At 43.1% G+C, this 14,919-nt stretch overlaps 1 protein-coding gene across 3 annotated transcripts in view; it reads left to right on the top strand.

Annotated features, from left to right (window-relative positions):
- LOC103129771 (Down syndrome cell adhesion molecule homolog) overlaps positions 1 to 14,919 on the top strand; it is a 101,017-nt gene that overhangs the window by 64,755 nt on the left and 21,343 nt on the right. For 2 of the 3 annotated variants that reach the window (XM_016665369.1, XM_007540959.2), the window contains exons 4-11: positions 853 to 999; positions 2,105 to 2,383; positions 2,528 to 2,803; positions 3,057 to 3,353; positions 4,990 to 5,265; positions 6,744 to 7,022; positions 7,164 to 7,283; positions 8,414 to 8,593. In XM_016665369.1, coding sequence (XP_016520855.1) covers positions 853 to 999; positions 2,105 to 2,383; positions 2,528 to 2,803; positions 3,057 to 3,353; positions 4,990 to 5,265; positions 6,744 to 7,022; positions 7,164 to 7,283; positions 8,414 to 8,593 — 1,854 coding nt within the window. Of the gene's footprint in view, positions 1 to 852; positions 1,000 to 2,104; positions 2,384 to 2,527; positions 2,804 to 3,056; positions 3,354 to 4,989; positions 5,266 to 6,743; positions 7,023 to 7,163; positions 7,284 to 8,413; positions 8,594 to 14,919 lie in introns of those variants that run through there. The other variant, XM_016665371.1, reaches the window with a different exon arrangement.

Below are 14,919 nucleotides of genomic sequence, written 5' to 3'. Positions count from 1 at the left end.
GCTTTGATTTTAATGATATTTGGAAGACCATTTTGCTAGGATGTGTCGTGTGTTTACAGAGGCAGAAGAGCAGATGTGAGAGCTACCATCCTGCAACTTTTGGATGCATCCCTGCTTCAAAACACCTGAATCAAATGGTCCCTGGATACCAGGCCTCTGTAGACCTCAAATGAAGGGATGCCTCAAAACTTTGCAGCACAGGAATCCTCCAGGAACAGAGGCACTGGAGCCTCTGTTCCTGGAGCCCATTGAGTGGAGCCGTTGTGTTGCAGGTAGCTGATGGCTCACCTGACAGTCGGTCAAATCAGTGAAGGTGACCTGGCAGAAGATGTTTTAACACATTTGGACTTACGGCCCCTTGGCTGACAGACTTCTGGTTTTACGAGAAATGTCGTAGTAATCATCTTTGGGGTGAATCCTTACACCACGGTGCTTTTGTGTTTCTGTTTTGGTTCATTTCTTGGCATGAGTGACAGCGACGGGCCAAACCACGAGAGAGACTCCAGTTGTATTTGTCTAGCGTAATACAGTGGTCTACTATTTCTTTTAATGTTTATTACACAAGACAATTAAGCTGAGTGGGAGCCCAGCAGGGACTAATGAATCAAGAGAAGATGCTTCATGGGAAGAAACGGATAGCTTTTCCACACTTTGCAGTGCGGTGCACTTACCTTGTGGGCAACATAAATATGTCACATGTTGTAACGGCTTCCCCCACAGGCATTTAAGGCATTTATGGGTGTCATTTGATCATCTGTGTTTCACTGATTTTATGATTTCATTAAGGTACATCTACACTTAGAAATGCTTTATAGTGTGCTGATATTGCTTTCTGAATGTGTTTCCTCTCAGTGTCACGGTTTCTAATTACATCCACGGGTGCCCTGTACATCCTGGATGTGCAAATGGAGGACGGGCTTTACAACTACAGGTGTATGACACGACATCGGTACACAGGAGAGACCCGACAGAGCAATAGTGCCCGTCTCATTGTCTCAGGTGAGGAACCAGAGTCTTAAAAGTCCCCATCATCAGTGTAAACAGCTTTTCTAAAAGTGAGTCAATTTTTTTTGTTATCCGTTTACCAAGTAGAGATTAAAACACCAGCGTGAGGGAGATTTTCTATCCAAATTAACAAAGATAAGATGAAATATTCCTTTATTAATCCCACAGTGGGGAGATTTGCATTGTTACAGCCGTATAGAGGACAGAACAGAACCAATATAAAAAATATAAAAATCTATATATACAAAAAATACAAGTGAATATAGAAATACTGAAGCAGTATAGTAAAAAAATATGTAAATTCCAGGTGTATATGTTAAGGTAGGCAGATAGGTGATGTTACTCATAGATTAAAGTAAATAAATAATAAATGAAATAGCAATGTAAGTCATTTTGCACATAGTCACAGATAGGCAAGTTATGTTATACATGGTGAATTTCGATATTGCACACAGTTGAGCTCTATACCAGTGATAAGTGAGTAAAGCGAACAGGTTTATTGCCTGTAGTAGAGTAGTGAACCTCTTTATACTTTTAATTTATAAATTTAAAGTATAAATATATGCATATATAACCAAGGAACATTTGGCTGTAAAATTGGGCTAGTGACAAATCCTGTAGGTCATCTGAATAGAAATGAAGCTGACAGCAGAAGAGAAGATGACGTGCCATAAAGGTCATTTGAACTTGGGTGAGAGACAATGCTCCGTCTCTTCAGCAATATAAAGGGGCAGTTCTGCAAAATGGAACTGGGAAGTAAAGAAATGCAAGGATTCAAAAAGGGGGTGACGATCCTTAAAGAGGTAAATGGATCCGAGTCTGGGGTTCTTGCTCAAGCACACTTGGGCATGTGGTCAGGGCAGAGCTGAATCTGAGCTCCTGACCTTGTGCTTGCCAGATGACTTATTTGTTCACAGTGTCCTCAGTTCATTTCAGACAAGTCTGGTCTAAAGTTTCTGGACCTAATGATCACCAGTTACTTAAAACATTTCAGTAGATGCTCCTGTCGACCAAGACAAGCATCACACATTGGGTAAATCTCAACCTGTAGCAACAGAGCTCACGGCCCCGACTTACACCTCGCTCTTCTGCCCTTCAGATCCAACCAACTCAGCACCGCACATACTGGACAGCTTCGAGCGTCGCGAGGTGATGACGAATCATCGAGTGGAGCTGCCCTGCAAGGCCTCAGGTCACCCGGCGCCCAAATACCGTTGGCTGAAGGACAACCGACCTCTGGAACCAGACACACGCTATAGGCAGAGCGTCACGGGCCTGTTGATAGAGCGAGCCCAGCCCAGTGACACGGGGGCGTACGTGTGTGAAGTGTGGAACGGCTACGGCAACGCCGAGGTTGTTGGCAGGTTGCACGTAAAAGGTCAGTGCTCACTGGCAATCTGCTCACCCACCGTGGGGAGTTGAATCAGTTTTATCAGATATCTAAAGTGTGCAATGAGACAATGTGCATATTTCTCCTTCTTGACTTCGATCACTGACGTCTCATTGCCTCCCTAAAACACAGAACCCCTGAAGGTAACGGTGAGTCCACGGAAGGTGAAAGGCAGTGTGGGAAGCCAGGTTTCCTTGACCTGCAGTGTGACTGGCTCTGAGGAGTATCAGCTGTCATGGTACCGCAATGGAGAGCTCATTTACCCCAGCAACAGTGTCCGCATGACAGGCCAAAGCAGAGAGAACCTGGTTATGGCTGGAATGGCCAAGAGCGACGGAGGAGCCTATCAGTGCTTCGCCAGGCATGGCAAGATGTCCGCCCAGGACTTTGTTCAAGTGATACTGGAAGGTCAGAACTCGCAGAGATGAATGGGCGCTTGGAAATCTTTATCAGTTTGTGAATCAGTGATCTCTGAATGCAACATCTGTGCAGTTTTTAATCACAGTTTGCTGTTTTGAATAATTATTTCAGCACTGTAATGCCCAGTCTGCTGAATTTTCAATACGTTTGTTCTGTAGATGCTTTAAACTGGATTTTCTAACATTCTTTGACGATCTTAGCAGACACCATGTGATTGTATTTAAATCCCGTCTGCGTCCAGATGGCACCCCAAAGATTCTGGCTTCGTTCAGCGAGAAGGTCTACAACGTCAATGAGTTTGTGTCACTGTCGTGCACGGTGAAGGGCACGCCGGAGCCTCGGGTGACGTGGTCGCTGGACGACGAACCCGTGATCCGGGACAGTCGGCACCGCATCTCCTACTACGCCAACGCCGAGGGCCACGTGGTCAGCCACCTCAACATCACCCAGACCCAGGTCCCCGACGGAGGGGTGTACCGCTGCAACTGCAACAACTCGGCAGGGACGGTTTCCTACCAGGCGCGAATAAACGTAAGAGGTGCTTGTCAGATCAACTCTTCCAGCACACCATCACATACACACATCAACATGCCTTGAGAAGTTTCGTTTTGATGCGACCCTAAAAGCACCGAGATGTGCAGACGCAGAAGGAGTGCCTCACTAAGTTTGTGGAAAGGGTTCAGGTTTTTGGAAGAAAGAGAAACATTGGTTTCAAATGAAACGTTTCAGTGCTGAGAAAGGATGTCTGTTATTTCTCTCACATCTACAGTTGTTCCAAGAACGATCATCTAAATAGGAGTTGAACCAAACTCCGCATGTGATCTCAGCAGTGTAATTTAGCTAAATATTTTAAAGATTTGTGTTTTACTTGCTTATACAAAGTATGAAAGCCTATACCAGTGGATATTTTCCGGTATGTGGTTGGAAGGTACTCTCTTTTAGAGAACGATAAGAGTTGTACTCACTGCAGCACCAGACAAAACAACACACAAGTGAGTAGCAAACCAAACTTGGATGCAATGCGACATTGAATCTACTTCCTGATGTTGTTTAAAACTGTTTCTGTTCAAGCTTAGACCAGCTACTTAGGGGTTGCTGCTTTACCAGTTATATAACTTCTAAACATGTTTAAGAAGTAAAATTCAGGTTTCTACATCACGCAAAAGTGGCAAAAAGCAAAAACTGAAGATAAAACAAAGACTGACATATTTGATTTACAGCCTTAACGTCTAACAGCCTTTTCCCTCTTATTCTATTGGCCCAATGATGAAGTGCAGTCATTTTTGTTCTTGGTGGCAGATGAACAAGTCAGAATTAGGCAGTTGGTTGCATTCAAATCACATCAAGTTACTTTTTGGGCCATTTTGCTGTGGTGATCCCGCCCACATTGCAATGGAAATGACCCAAGCTGTGTAGAGCCAAGTTGAGTTCAGAAGCGATATCATGACTTTCTAATAATGCAACATCTTGTTCCACAACCAGAAACAATTGGATTGAGCACTAAAATGGTAGCTAGTTGTTGATAAGAAGTCATATTTAAATATTTGTATTGCGCTGTCAGATGGACCTTGAACAAACGTCTAATGTGTCATAAAAGCATCAAGCTGCACAGTGAGAACAAAATGCTTCCTGAATATCATGGGAGTCGAAGTTGATTTGTACTTATAAAAGAAAAAAGGGCAATTTTTCAACAGAAAACTGTAATGTACAACAAAAAGTGCCAGCTCATAAACTCTAGAGCGGGACAGTCAATCCTTTTTGCAGCCGTGGAACTTGCCAAGTTTTGGGTAGTTCTGCTAATACAGAGGGAAAACCGTGTGGACATTAAGTGTCCTATGGAACCGGATGAGATACGGACTTAAATTTGTGTTTGTAGAAATGGAATTGTAATCAAATTATATTAAAGGACTTCTTATTTTGTGGTAGTTCAAACAACTCAAATCACGTTTCTGGTTGAGATCGACGCTTTTTCAACGTGGCGAAGAAAACGTAGTGAGGCATTCTGGAACGCCCTTGCAGGTTTTTGTTCTCTCACTTTGTTTTAAGAACAAACAAGGCCTGTGACCTTTGTGTTGTTTTTAGAACAAACACAACACAGCACAGCTATTATTCAGCCAACCCCACAGGCCTCAAAATCATTTTAAGAGAGTTGTCTCTCCAATGTTGTCCCCAAGGGCCTGCCAGCATCAGACCAATGAAAAACCTCACTGCCATTGCTGGGCGGGACATGTACATCCACTGCCGCGTCATCGGCTACCCTTACTACTCCATCAAGTGGTACAAGGACTCCAACTTGCTGCCGTACAACCACCGGCAGCGGGCCTTTGAGAACAACGGCACCCTGAAGCTGTTTGATGTGCAGAAGGATGTGGACGAAGGAGAATACACGTGCAACGTGCTGGTGCAGCCTCAGCTGTCCACTCACCAGAGCGTCTATGTTACTGTTAAAGGTAAGGCCACAGTCGAAACTGGTGCAATGCCTGACACGCAGTGAGTGTCAGAAATATCACCAAAATGTTATCGATGCTGTTTTTGATGCAGCAACAGTTTGTGTGTATTTATGAGAAATGATGAGGTAAACGAGTGCACGATCCTTAATGTCCCAAACTGTAGATATTTCTCTGCATACAGGCTACACACAACCCAAAAAGGCTTAATGTATTTGTGTAGCACATTTCAGCAGCAAGGCATGATAAAGACGCAACACCAACTTTGAAACAAGCCGTAAACATCATGTTTGTCAAATCCCATCATCTGTTGTACGTCACGTATGTTAAACAATGACCTCGTTGTTTTTAATCGATGGCAACTCGATTCTGGAAGTTTGTTTCAGATTAATGAAAGACTGAATGCTGCTTGGTTCTGGTTCTGGGGGATGCAGAGCAGAACCAGTAGACCTGAGAGGTCCAGAAGGTTTTTAATGTGTTTTGGTGACAAGCCTTTCAGTGATTTTTAAACTAGGAAACATATTTTAAAGTTTATTCTCCAAGGTTGAAAGCCTCAGCATCCATCCTGACAGGTTTTTGCAAGTCTACCATTTTTTTTTATCTGTGATTCAGAAAGAGCTACTTTAAAAAACAAAAAAAACAAGGATAAACGTATTCTAAACTCTCATAGTGTTTTATGTCTCCAAACGTTTCCTTTTTCTCACTCGCATAAATGAGCATTTATTATAGATCTATACCGTATTTAATTTTCGTGATTTAAAACATGCATTTTACAGTTCACACAGAACAAACAGGTATTTGTTGGTTTCTCTATGTGACACACACACATAGCAGCGCTCCATCTCCATCATCACAGCCAGCCGGTTCATCTGAAACGCATCGGAATATGCGTCGGTGCTGAGCGCAGCCAGATGAAGATAACCTCAGATGGCTCTTTCCTCAGTGACGCTGCATAATTTCCATCACCGGATGGGTAAGCCCGGCCCCTCCCTCGCTCTGGCGGGCCCTGACGAGCTAACGAGTGTGCGAAGGGGGGAAATCACACAGCGTAGGCAAAAGCTACACTGCGATTCCACCTCGGCTAATTTGCCTCTCGGCTGCTTAGCATTCCTCCGCTTCCGAGAGGGAATCCCCAGGAGCCTATTATGCCTATTTTGTTGTGAATTAAATAAGCACTGAAGTGCTGCTTATTCCAATGCTATTTTAAATCATTAATTTTCCAAAGGATCTGCTTCTCACAGTGGCTACAGCATCCCCAGAGAGCAAAAAAAAAAAGGGGCGGGGGAGTAGGGAATGTTGTCTGCGTGTGATTAGAGAAATTTCATCTGATTCACAGAAAATAAGCTATTTTAATTCCTGCAAAAAAACCCAGCCTTGGATGGGGACGAGGAATGCGAACATGTTCTGATGTTAAACTTTAATGAACAGCATGTAAGCCACATGCCTGCAGGGGAAATACATTTGCATGTCTTCTTCCGCAGTCCCACCCACCATCCACCCGTTTGAGTTTCCCCGGTTCTCCATCGGCCAGCGAGTCTTCATCCCGTGCGTCGTCATGTCCGGCGACCAGCCCGTCTTCATCACCTGGCAGAAGGACGGCCGGCCGATCCCGGCCAGCCTGGGCGTCACCATCGACAACATCGACTTCACCAGCTCGCTGCGCATCTCCAACCTCACGCTGGCCCACAACGGGAACTACACCTGCATCGCTCGCAACCAGGCCGCCGCTGTGGAGCACCAGAGTCAGCTCATCGTCCGAGGTGAGGACGGAACGGGGGGACGATAGGCGTGGAGATGCAAGCAGTAGAAGTGCTTAGATTTGTTTGTTTTTTTTTTGTTTTGTTTTTTTTGCTTCAGAATCCAAAACACATTTAATAACCAGAAGTCTGTTTTACTTGCAGTTCCTCCTAAGTTTGTGGTGCAACCAAAGGACCAGGATGCCATCTATGGCAAGGCGGTGATCCTCAACTGCTCAGCTGAAGGCTATCCAGTTCCTACCATCCAGTGGGAATACTCCAAAGGTAAACAAATGCTTGAGATGTGGCCATTTATGTGGACTTTTTGTACATTTTAGTTTTTCTTTGGGCAGTTAGAATATACTTAAGTTATATTTGGAACTGATTAGATTACTTTGGTAAGTTTTAGACCCGTCCATTAATTTAAATGATTAAAAACACACCAGGTGTGTTCTGGGGATGCTTTTTGTTTGGCAAATGTCCAGAATGACGACGGGAGGTTTTCGTAAGATGATTTTTTTTTATTTTTTTTTACCACTTTTTGAACTCGAAACATCAGATTAAGTTAACTTTAATGTTCAACTAAGTTGGAAATACATTTTTAGTAATTGTCTATATTTTTGCAAGAAATAAAGGGTGTATATTTTTAAAACAATCAAGTCGGAAGTGAGTCCAAGAACCAAATCACCTTTTTCCACCCACTGTCTTGCTTGGAAATTTTTGGTTTTGGATCTTAGAAGCTCAAACTTACATGAACAAATCAAACATGTGGGGAAAAAAAAGGTGCTGGTGGCAGAAAAAAAATGTACTTTTTCATCTGGATGCAAAACATCTATGCGAGGTGGTGGTAGCATGATGCTGTGGTGATACTATTCTTCAGCAGGGGACTGAAGCTGGAGCTAAATACTGGTAAATTCTGGAAGGAAACCTCTTAAAGGGGCAGTATTATGTATTTTCCTGACGTATAGTGCTATTTTATAGCACAATCGTGTAACTCTGCTAATTACAGTTACTTTAGTTTTTATGATTATGCTGTGTACATCAAAAACAACTTAAAAGGCATTGAAGTTGTTATCTGATGCCTTGAAATTGACTTCTGTCTCTTTAAGAAGCTCCTACCCACATCATCACAACAATACTTCTCCGTTGATGTTATTTACAACCGTTTTTAGGAGCACTGTAGTTTGTATGATCATCTCAGCAGACTGGCTCCACCAGGTGTTTGCTAATTGTTGCTACCGCTAGTCTGGAGGAGCTCAGAGGGTTGGGAGCTTTGGGAAACAGACGATACATTGTATGAACAGGGATTAAGTTACTCCTAAGTGGTTGCCACGGGACCCCATATTAGCAGACGACACAAATATCAATTTTTTCGCAACGACTTCATCACAGTCCTGCTCTGCTTTCTCCGAAAGGTGCCGGAGTACCTCAGTTCAAACCCATCGCCCTCAACTCGGGCTTTCGCATCGAGGTTCTGGTGAACGGCTCTCTGCTCATCAAGCATGTGCTGGAGGAAGACAGCGGCTTCTACCTCTGCCGGGTCAGCAACGACGTCGGGGCCGATGTTAGCAAGTCCATGTATCTGAACGTCAAAAGTAAGTCTCACCTTCAAATACCTCCGTTCTGAAAAAACTCAGGGAGCATTTTATGGCTTTAGGTGGTTTGTCCCTGGCTGGTGATGCTCTAGAAACAGCTGCTATTAAACTCAGAGGTGAAGCTGCATGTCTAAGAGGTAGCATCCTGCCGATTGCTCTGCACAGAGTCAGTACTTCCTGTTAACTGCTGCTGTTGCATTGGTGAAAGTAAAGAATTTAGTTGCTGAGTGAGTAAGTGGGGATTTTTTAAGTACTTTGGATTAAGCCCTGGATTCTGCTTATAGCCAGAAACTGCAGTAAGGACTTTTTGTGGAGCAGGCGTTTGAGAGAACTGGAGATTTCTTTGCCTTGTATTTGCTAAAAGACAGAAACATTTTATTCACGGTGCAAACAAACACCTAGCAGTACAGCGTAACATAGAGAACGTCAACGTTTTTTTTTTTTGTTTTTTTTTATTTCCAGAAAATGCCAGAGTTGAGTTTTTTTTTAAGCACAGTGTGCCATCTCCAGCTTTATTCTGGCTGGATGCACATTTTGATCACTCATTGCTAGATGAGGCTTGGGACCCTGCAGCTCTTATCAACCTTAAGCAGAGGACTTCCTGCCGAGATCCTCGCTGTCTGCCAAACGGCAGAGTTCCTCTGCGACTCTGTCTCACTGAAGGCTCAGAATTAGAACTACATGTCTGAAAATACTGGAACAGGGCAACACTTCATGATGTGGTAAAAAAGTGTCGCTCCTCGTAAAAGATTTCTTTCTGTTTTGCTTTTCATGATGTTCTGATGTTATTCCCTCATCATAAACATACCTTCAATGTTGACTTGATTCTTTCATGCATGTTTGAGAAATCCTTTAATCTCCCGCGGCAACCAGTCAGCTGTGCAAAACGCCTGCATGGACCTAGCTCTGCTTTCATGGTGCAGTCTCCAAGCCTCCACCTCACTAAGCAGCCGTCCTGCGCGACATTCCCACTCAGCTCCTTCAGACTAGCCACCAGCAATTAGCAAGCAGTTCAGTTGAACTGTATATCAGCTGAGTTCTTTATAGGTGCTACTTCTGAGTGCATTGCTGGCAAAAACCTTGCTAAAGGGTTAATAGAGAACTTCCTGAAGGCAGAGTTTCAGAAAGAGCAGGAATTTTTAAAGAGACAGAGGCCCAATTTCAAAGTGCTAAATTACAATCTCAAATTTCTTTGTTTTATATATATATATATATATAATGTGTAGCATTTTTATAAAAACTGAAGGTAACGTAGTAACTTGATTGTGTTATAAAATGGCACCAGATGTGTGGAAAATACATAATACTGCCCCTTCTTGTCACCGTAGTTAAAATCACCTGGAATGAATTAGGGGGAGTTCTGAGATATTAGCTCTAAATTATCTATTGAAAGCCATGATTTGATCTGCAGCTGTGTTGATGTTGGGTGAACATACACCAGAATGAAACAGGAATAACAGGAAATTTCTCTGGAAGATGAATGAGGCTGCGAGGAACTCTGTGTTCGGTGTGCACAGCTTCTCCCTCACAACGACGGTGAAACACAGTTTTTATGTTACTTTTACATTCGCTTAGCATATGCTGCCTTGTACCTTCTGATTTTAGTCACCAAGGAGTTCTCAGCATTTTTTTGCAGCAGTTTTGACCACAGTGAGGCTGCTGGACGGTTTGTTTGGCCTTTTTCTTGACAGAAACTTTTCTGTTTCCCACTTGCAACGCTAGCTTGAGGAGCAAAGCAACTTGACAGTCAGCCAATCAGAAGGATGGACATTTCAGTAACTTATTTTATTTATATTGATTAAAAAATGAAATGGTTTCCTTTTTTTTTCTTCTCTGAAAGTTTCTGAGGCCTCCATGGGTCCCGCTATCCCCACTTTGAGAAACACTGTAGTGGAGCATCATCACAGTAGAAACTGTGAATAAAAGGCATGAAAACTCACATTACCTGCTCCCTCGGTGCAGACTGCTGCATTCGCTCTGTCATGCTTGACTGTTTTTTTAGCAATAGATCTCCCAGAAGCTTGGAGACACTTTCATTACTTTTCTTTCTCTTTTTTTCTATTAACCCACATTATCAATAACATGTCAAGGCCTGAAACCTGGGTTTCATATCACAGAGTATCGATCTCCGTCGTGTTTCCTGTTTTTTTTCTTCTGGGCCTTTGTGTGTCTGTTTGCGGCCCCTCCGGCTCGTTCTCCGCTCCGGAGCCATCTTGCTGTTGTGGCACTTTTCCCTTCCTGATTTGTGTCTCCTCTCTGCAGGAGGAAGGCCCCTGGGCACAAGGAGAGCCACACCTTGCTGCATGTCCCCTGTGGGGGATGTGTGTGTGTGCAATTCAGACAATGAGCTCATTAACCTTTAAAGCTTCTCCCTACGTTTTCTGGGTGTAATGTGGACCATCTGAAGCTATGATGTTCTGTACGCTGCGTGCTGTTTATCCAGGCCAGTCTACGCCACTCCAGCGGCCCTGGCTACTTAAGAGGGTTAGAAGCCAATTAGGGTGGAACGCAGGCTGACGCGCTCATGTGATGGATAGCATGGTGTGTGTGTGTGTGTGTGTGTGTGTGTGTGTGTGCGCGTGCGTGTGTGTGTTACCGGCTGTCCAAATGTGGCTTGATGTGTGAGTAAACACACAGGAGAAAAATCAATAGAGCGAATCTGAGATGTATGGAACAGATGCATGGATGGCAAAGATGCTCTCAGGTGAGCAAACAAGCACAACACAAAGGCGCCCATTTCACACAGGACTGCGCCATTTAACATAAAGAGCTGGCTCCGCCGCAGCCATTACAAAGGAATAATGGCCCAGATGAGCGAGCTAGCGCTTCCCCGTAGATGCCTCTCCGCCATGCTATTGTGGTGGACTCCCCAGGAAATGAATTGCTGCTATTCTGATGTCATAACTTGGCACTTTCATTGTTATGAGACGTGTGTGCGCGCACAAGCTAATGTCTCGTCACAATACGGCATGCACCGCGCGCCGGCTGCTCTAGCAGCTTGCCCTCGCTGCAGCAGAATTAAAGCTGCAGTGTGGAACTTTTATAAAATATATATAGTTTTTAAATGTTTGTTAAAACCATCACCTTGTTGTGACGGTATGATATGAGACGGATAATCTGTGAATAGATCAATCCCTGAGCTATTACTGCTGCTTGAAGAAGCACAACGCTCCAGACCAAAAACAACCAATCAGAGCTAGGAGGCGGGTCTTATCACTGTCAATCATGGTCAGTATGCTAATGGGGGAGAAACAACTCACCGTTTAAGGAAACGCTTTAGTGACCATGCTAACTAGCCTTAGCATTAACTACAGGGTCTGCTGTCAGGGATGAGCAGCGCATACATGAGGGTGGTTGATGAGCGCTAAGACTCTCTTCCCAGCTCTGATTAGTTGTTTCTATTTAGCACTGCTAGAAGGCAGAGGAGCTTGATTTTTTTTCACAGATTGTCTGTCTCAATATGTAGAAAAACATTATTTGATCAAAGTTGCATGCTGCAGCTTTAAACCCCGTGGGTTTGGGTTCGCTTGGCCTCCTTCAGCAGCCATTTTTTTTAGTGGATCCAGTCAGTCTCCAATCCGGCTGCAGGTGGAGGCTTGAACTGATGGTTTTAACGCAATTTTCAGTCAAGCATCTCCACTGTGTACCCAAAACAGATGCAATTGAGCCAATTCATTACCAATGCACAGTGGATGCTATCAGAGTCAGTCAGCAGCCACTCAGTGTTTATCAGAGCCAATTAAGACCAATCAAGCCCGCTAGACATCATAATGTCTGAAGACGGTGATGAGGGCAGAGTGTATAACGAGGCTTCGGCGGAGAGCGGCGCTAAATGGTCTCATGGTCACTGAGCTGTCCGTTAGATTTCCACGCTGCACTGCAAAAGTATTCACACCCTCAGAGGTTTTTCACATTTTGTTTTACATCCCAAGATAAAGTAGTGGAGGATTTATTTGGCGGATGACATCATTTTTAAAAATAATATAAAAAGTGTGGCATGCATTTATTATTCAGTCTTTCACAGGGTTGTTTTTTGGAGAGTCTACCAGCTTTGCTTTTCTAGAGACTTGAAAATTTGCCTGGTCATCTTTGCAGAATAGCTCAGACTCACTTGGATTTTACGAGAGCATCTGTGAGTCAAGTCTCTTTGAATTTAGGTCTGGACTTTGATTAAGCCGTTCGAACACAAGAACATGGTTCAATCTCCATGTTTGGGGTTGTTGACCTTCTCGACGGTGAAACCTTAAAACCTTCAGACTTTTCTAACAGGTTTTCTTCCAGGATTGCCCTGCATTTAGCTGAATACAAGCTCACGCCTTTTAGGTCATTATTTTCCAAAACCTTCTTTCCACTTTATCATCATGTGCTGCCATTTGAATAAAAGTCCTGAAAATATGTGGTCGCAACATGACAAAATGCGAGAGGGTTCAAGAAGATTACATATTTATCTGCTTGTGGCCTTCATGTGATGTTATCATTATCCAGCCCTCCTCTGTGCAGCTCTACTGCCAGGCTACAGGCTGCTATCATGCTCCATGTCCGAGCCAATCGTGCAGCTAAGGGAATTATTTCAGTACATTGCAGACGGCCATTGAACCAGTCAATGATGTGCGATTTCGCCTTTTTTTACCCCTCTCGCAACCCCCACCCCGCTTCAGCACCCACATACAGTCTGGCCCCCGGGGCAAAAAGCTGCATGTTCGTGTTCCTTTGCCTAGCGCTCTCCGCGGTGCCAGGCCGCCGCCTGGCCCAACCTACGGACTCCCAGAATAGGGGAAGCAGCTCAGCATGTGGACCAGAGGGTGTGTTTTAACGGAACTGGATATTTTAAAAACAAAATCCAAACAAGCAAACAAAAAAAAAGAAGACAAGTTATGGCCTCTGTGGGGCATAAATCTCCTGAAGATCTTGCAGTTTGAGGACTAATCGATTACGGTTTTAGTAACCGCTCAGATCCACCAGAGAAATGATCAGTTTCCTGAGTTCCCCGGCTTTGCGGAGTATAAAATGTTGAACCAGTCGTCCGTCGACAAGTTGAAAGAAGGCTACTCCAATTTTGCCTCACTTTGGAAAACGACATTTTGACTTTGACGTTTAAAAATACTTCTTATCAAAAACAGAGGAGAAAAAAGAAAAAAGGTAAGAATTAGAACATGAACACAGGCTCCTGCAGTACAACAACAAAGATTATAATCTCAGATAGAAAGTAAAGTAGCAAAACCTGGAGGTGTAAAAATTTATGGTCATAAAAACATCTCAAACCACTTAGTCACTCTATTACAGTAGCACCGTTTTAAAACTGCAGCAGGCCAAAAATAGTTTATTCTTCCTATTTAGGTTAGATGTAGATTACAGTTTCACACTCACTTAAACTAATGAACGGTTGTTAGTAGATGAATTATGTTACCTCTGTACTGGCAAATGGTTTTCTATTGTACTAAGTTCATAAAAAGACACTTATATTTATCTAAAACCTTTTATAATGATAAAAAACTAACTGAAATCAAATCACCAAATTATTCAATTATAATGATTTTTTTTTGTATCGGTATCGGCGATATTAATCATACTTGGTATCAGATTGATCCCAGTATCACAATAACAACTGGAGTATTTGGTTTGTCAGAATCCTGTACTGCAAAATGAAGAACAATAGAAAAGCTGCCTGTTGAGCAAATAAATGCCAAATTAGTAACAGAATAATTATTAATGAATGTAATTCTCTCTGTGGCTTAAGCATGAATGCACACTACAGTTGGATCACGTTAAACATTTTTGTTTAGATCGCTGTGAAGTCAGTGATTCGATGTAATCACCTGGGTTTCTTTAGATAGATTTTTATTAACTCTGCATTGTGTTTCAACTACAACCAAGTTGGAATTTATTCAGTTTAATTGAAATATGTTTTAAAGCTGACATATATTTGGATATAAATTGGGTCTGTTTTCCTCCTAAAGTGCCGTAAGATGATATTAGTTGTAAATTTTTCACTGTACAAATAAACTGGAGTGAATCAGGACATTTATAACCACAAAATGCCACCAACAGTTGAAAAACAACAGATTTCAACAATACCTAAGTGGAAATATGATGTTTCTGTCCTTTTGTTACGACTCATAATAACTAATCCCACTCAAATGAAGCTGGAAATAACCATAATGTCACCCCAATCACTCGTGTTCTTTTATTTTTTTTTTACCTCCTGATCGCAGCCGAGTGGCCTGTCACTGAATTAGCCGTCTACCTGTATCATTACCATCCTCCCGTCTGGCCCATCTGGATAATTTTGTTTGCCACATCACTAACACCAGCAGTTAGACACATTG

This window comes from Poecilia formosa, unplaced genomic scaffold (genome assembly GCF_000485575.1).
Source record: "Poecilia formosa unplaced genomic scaffold, Poecilia_formosa-5.1.2 Scaffold576, whole genome shotgun sequence".
Lineage (NCBI taxonomy): Eukaryota > Metazoa > Chordata > Actinopteri > Cyprinodontiformes > Poeciliidae > Poecilia > Poecilia formosa.
Note: the sequence above shows the minus strand (reverse complement) of the source record. Positions and strands in the feature narration are given on the sequence as shown.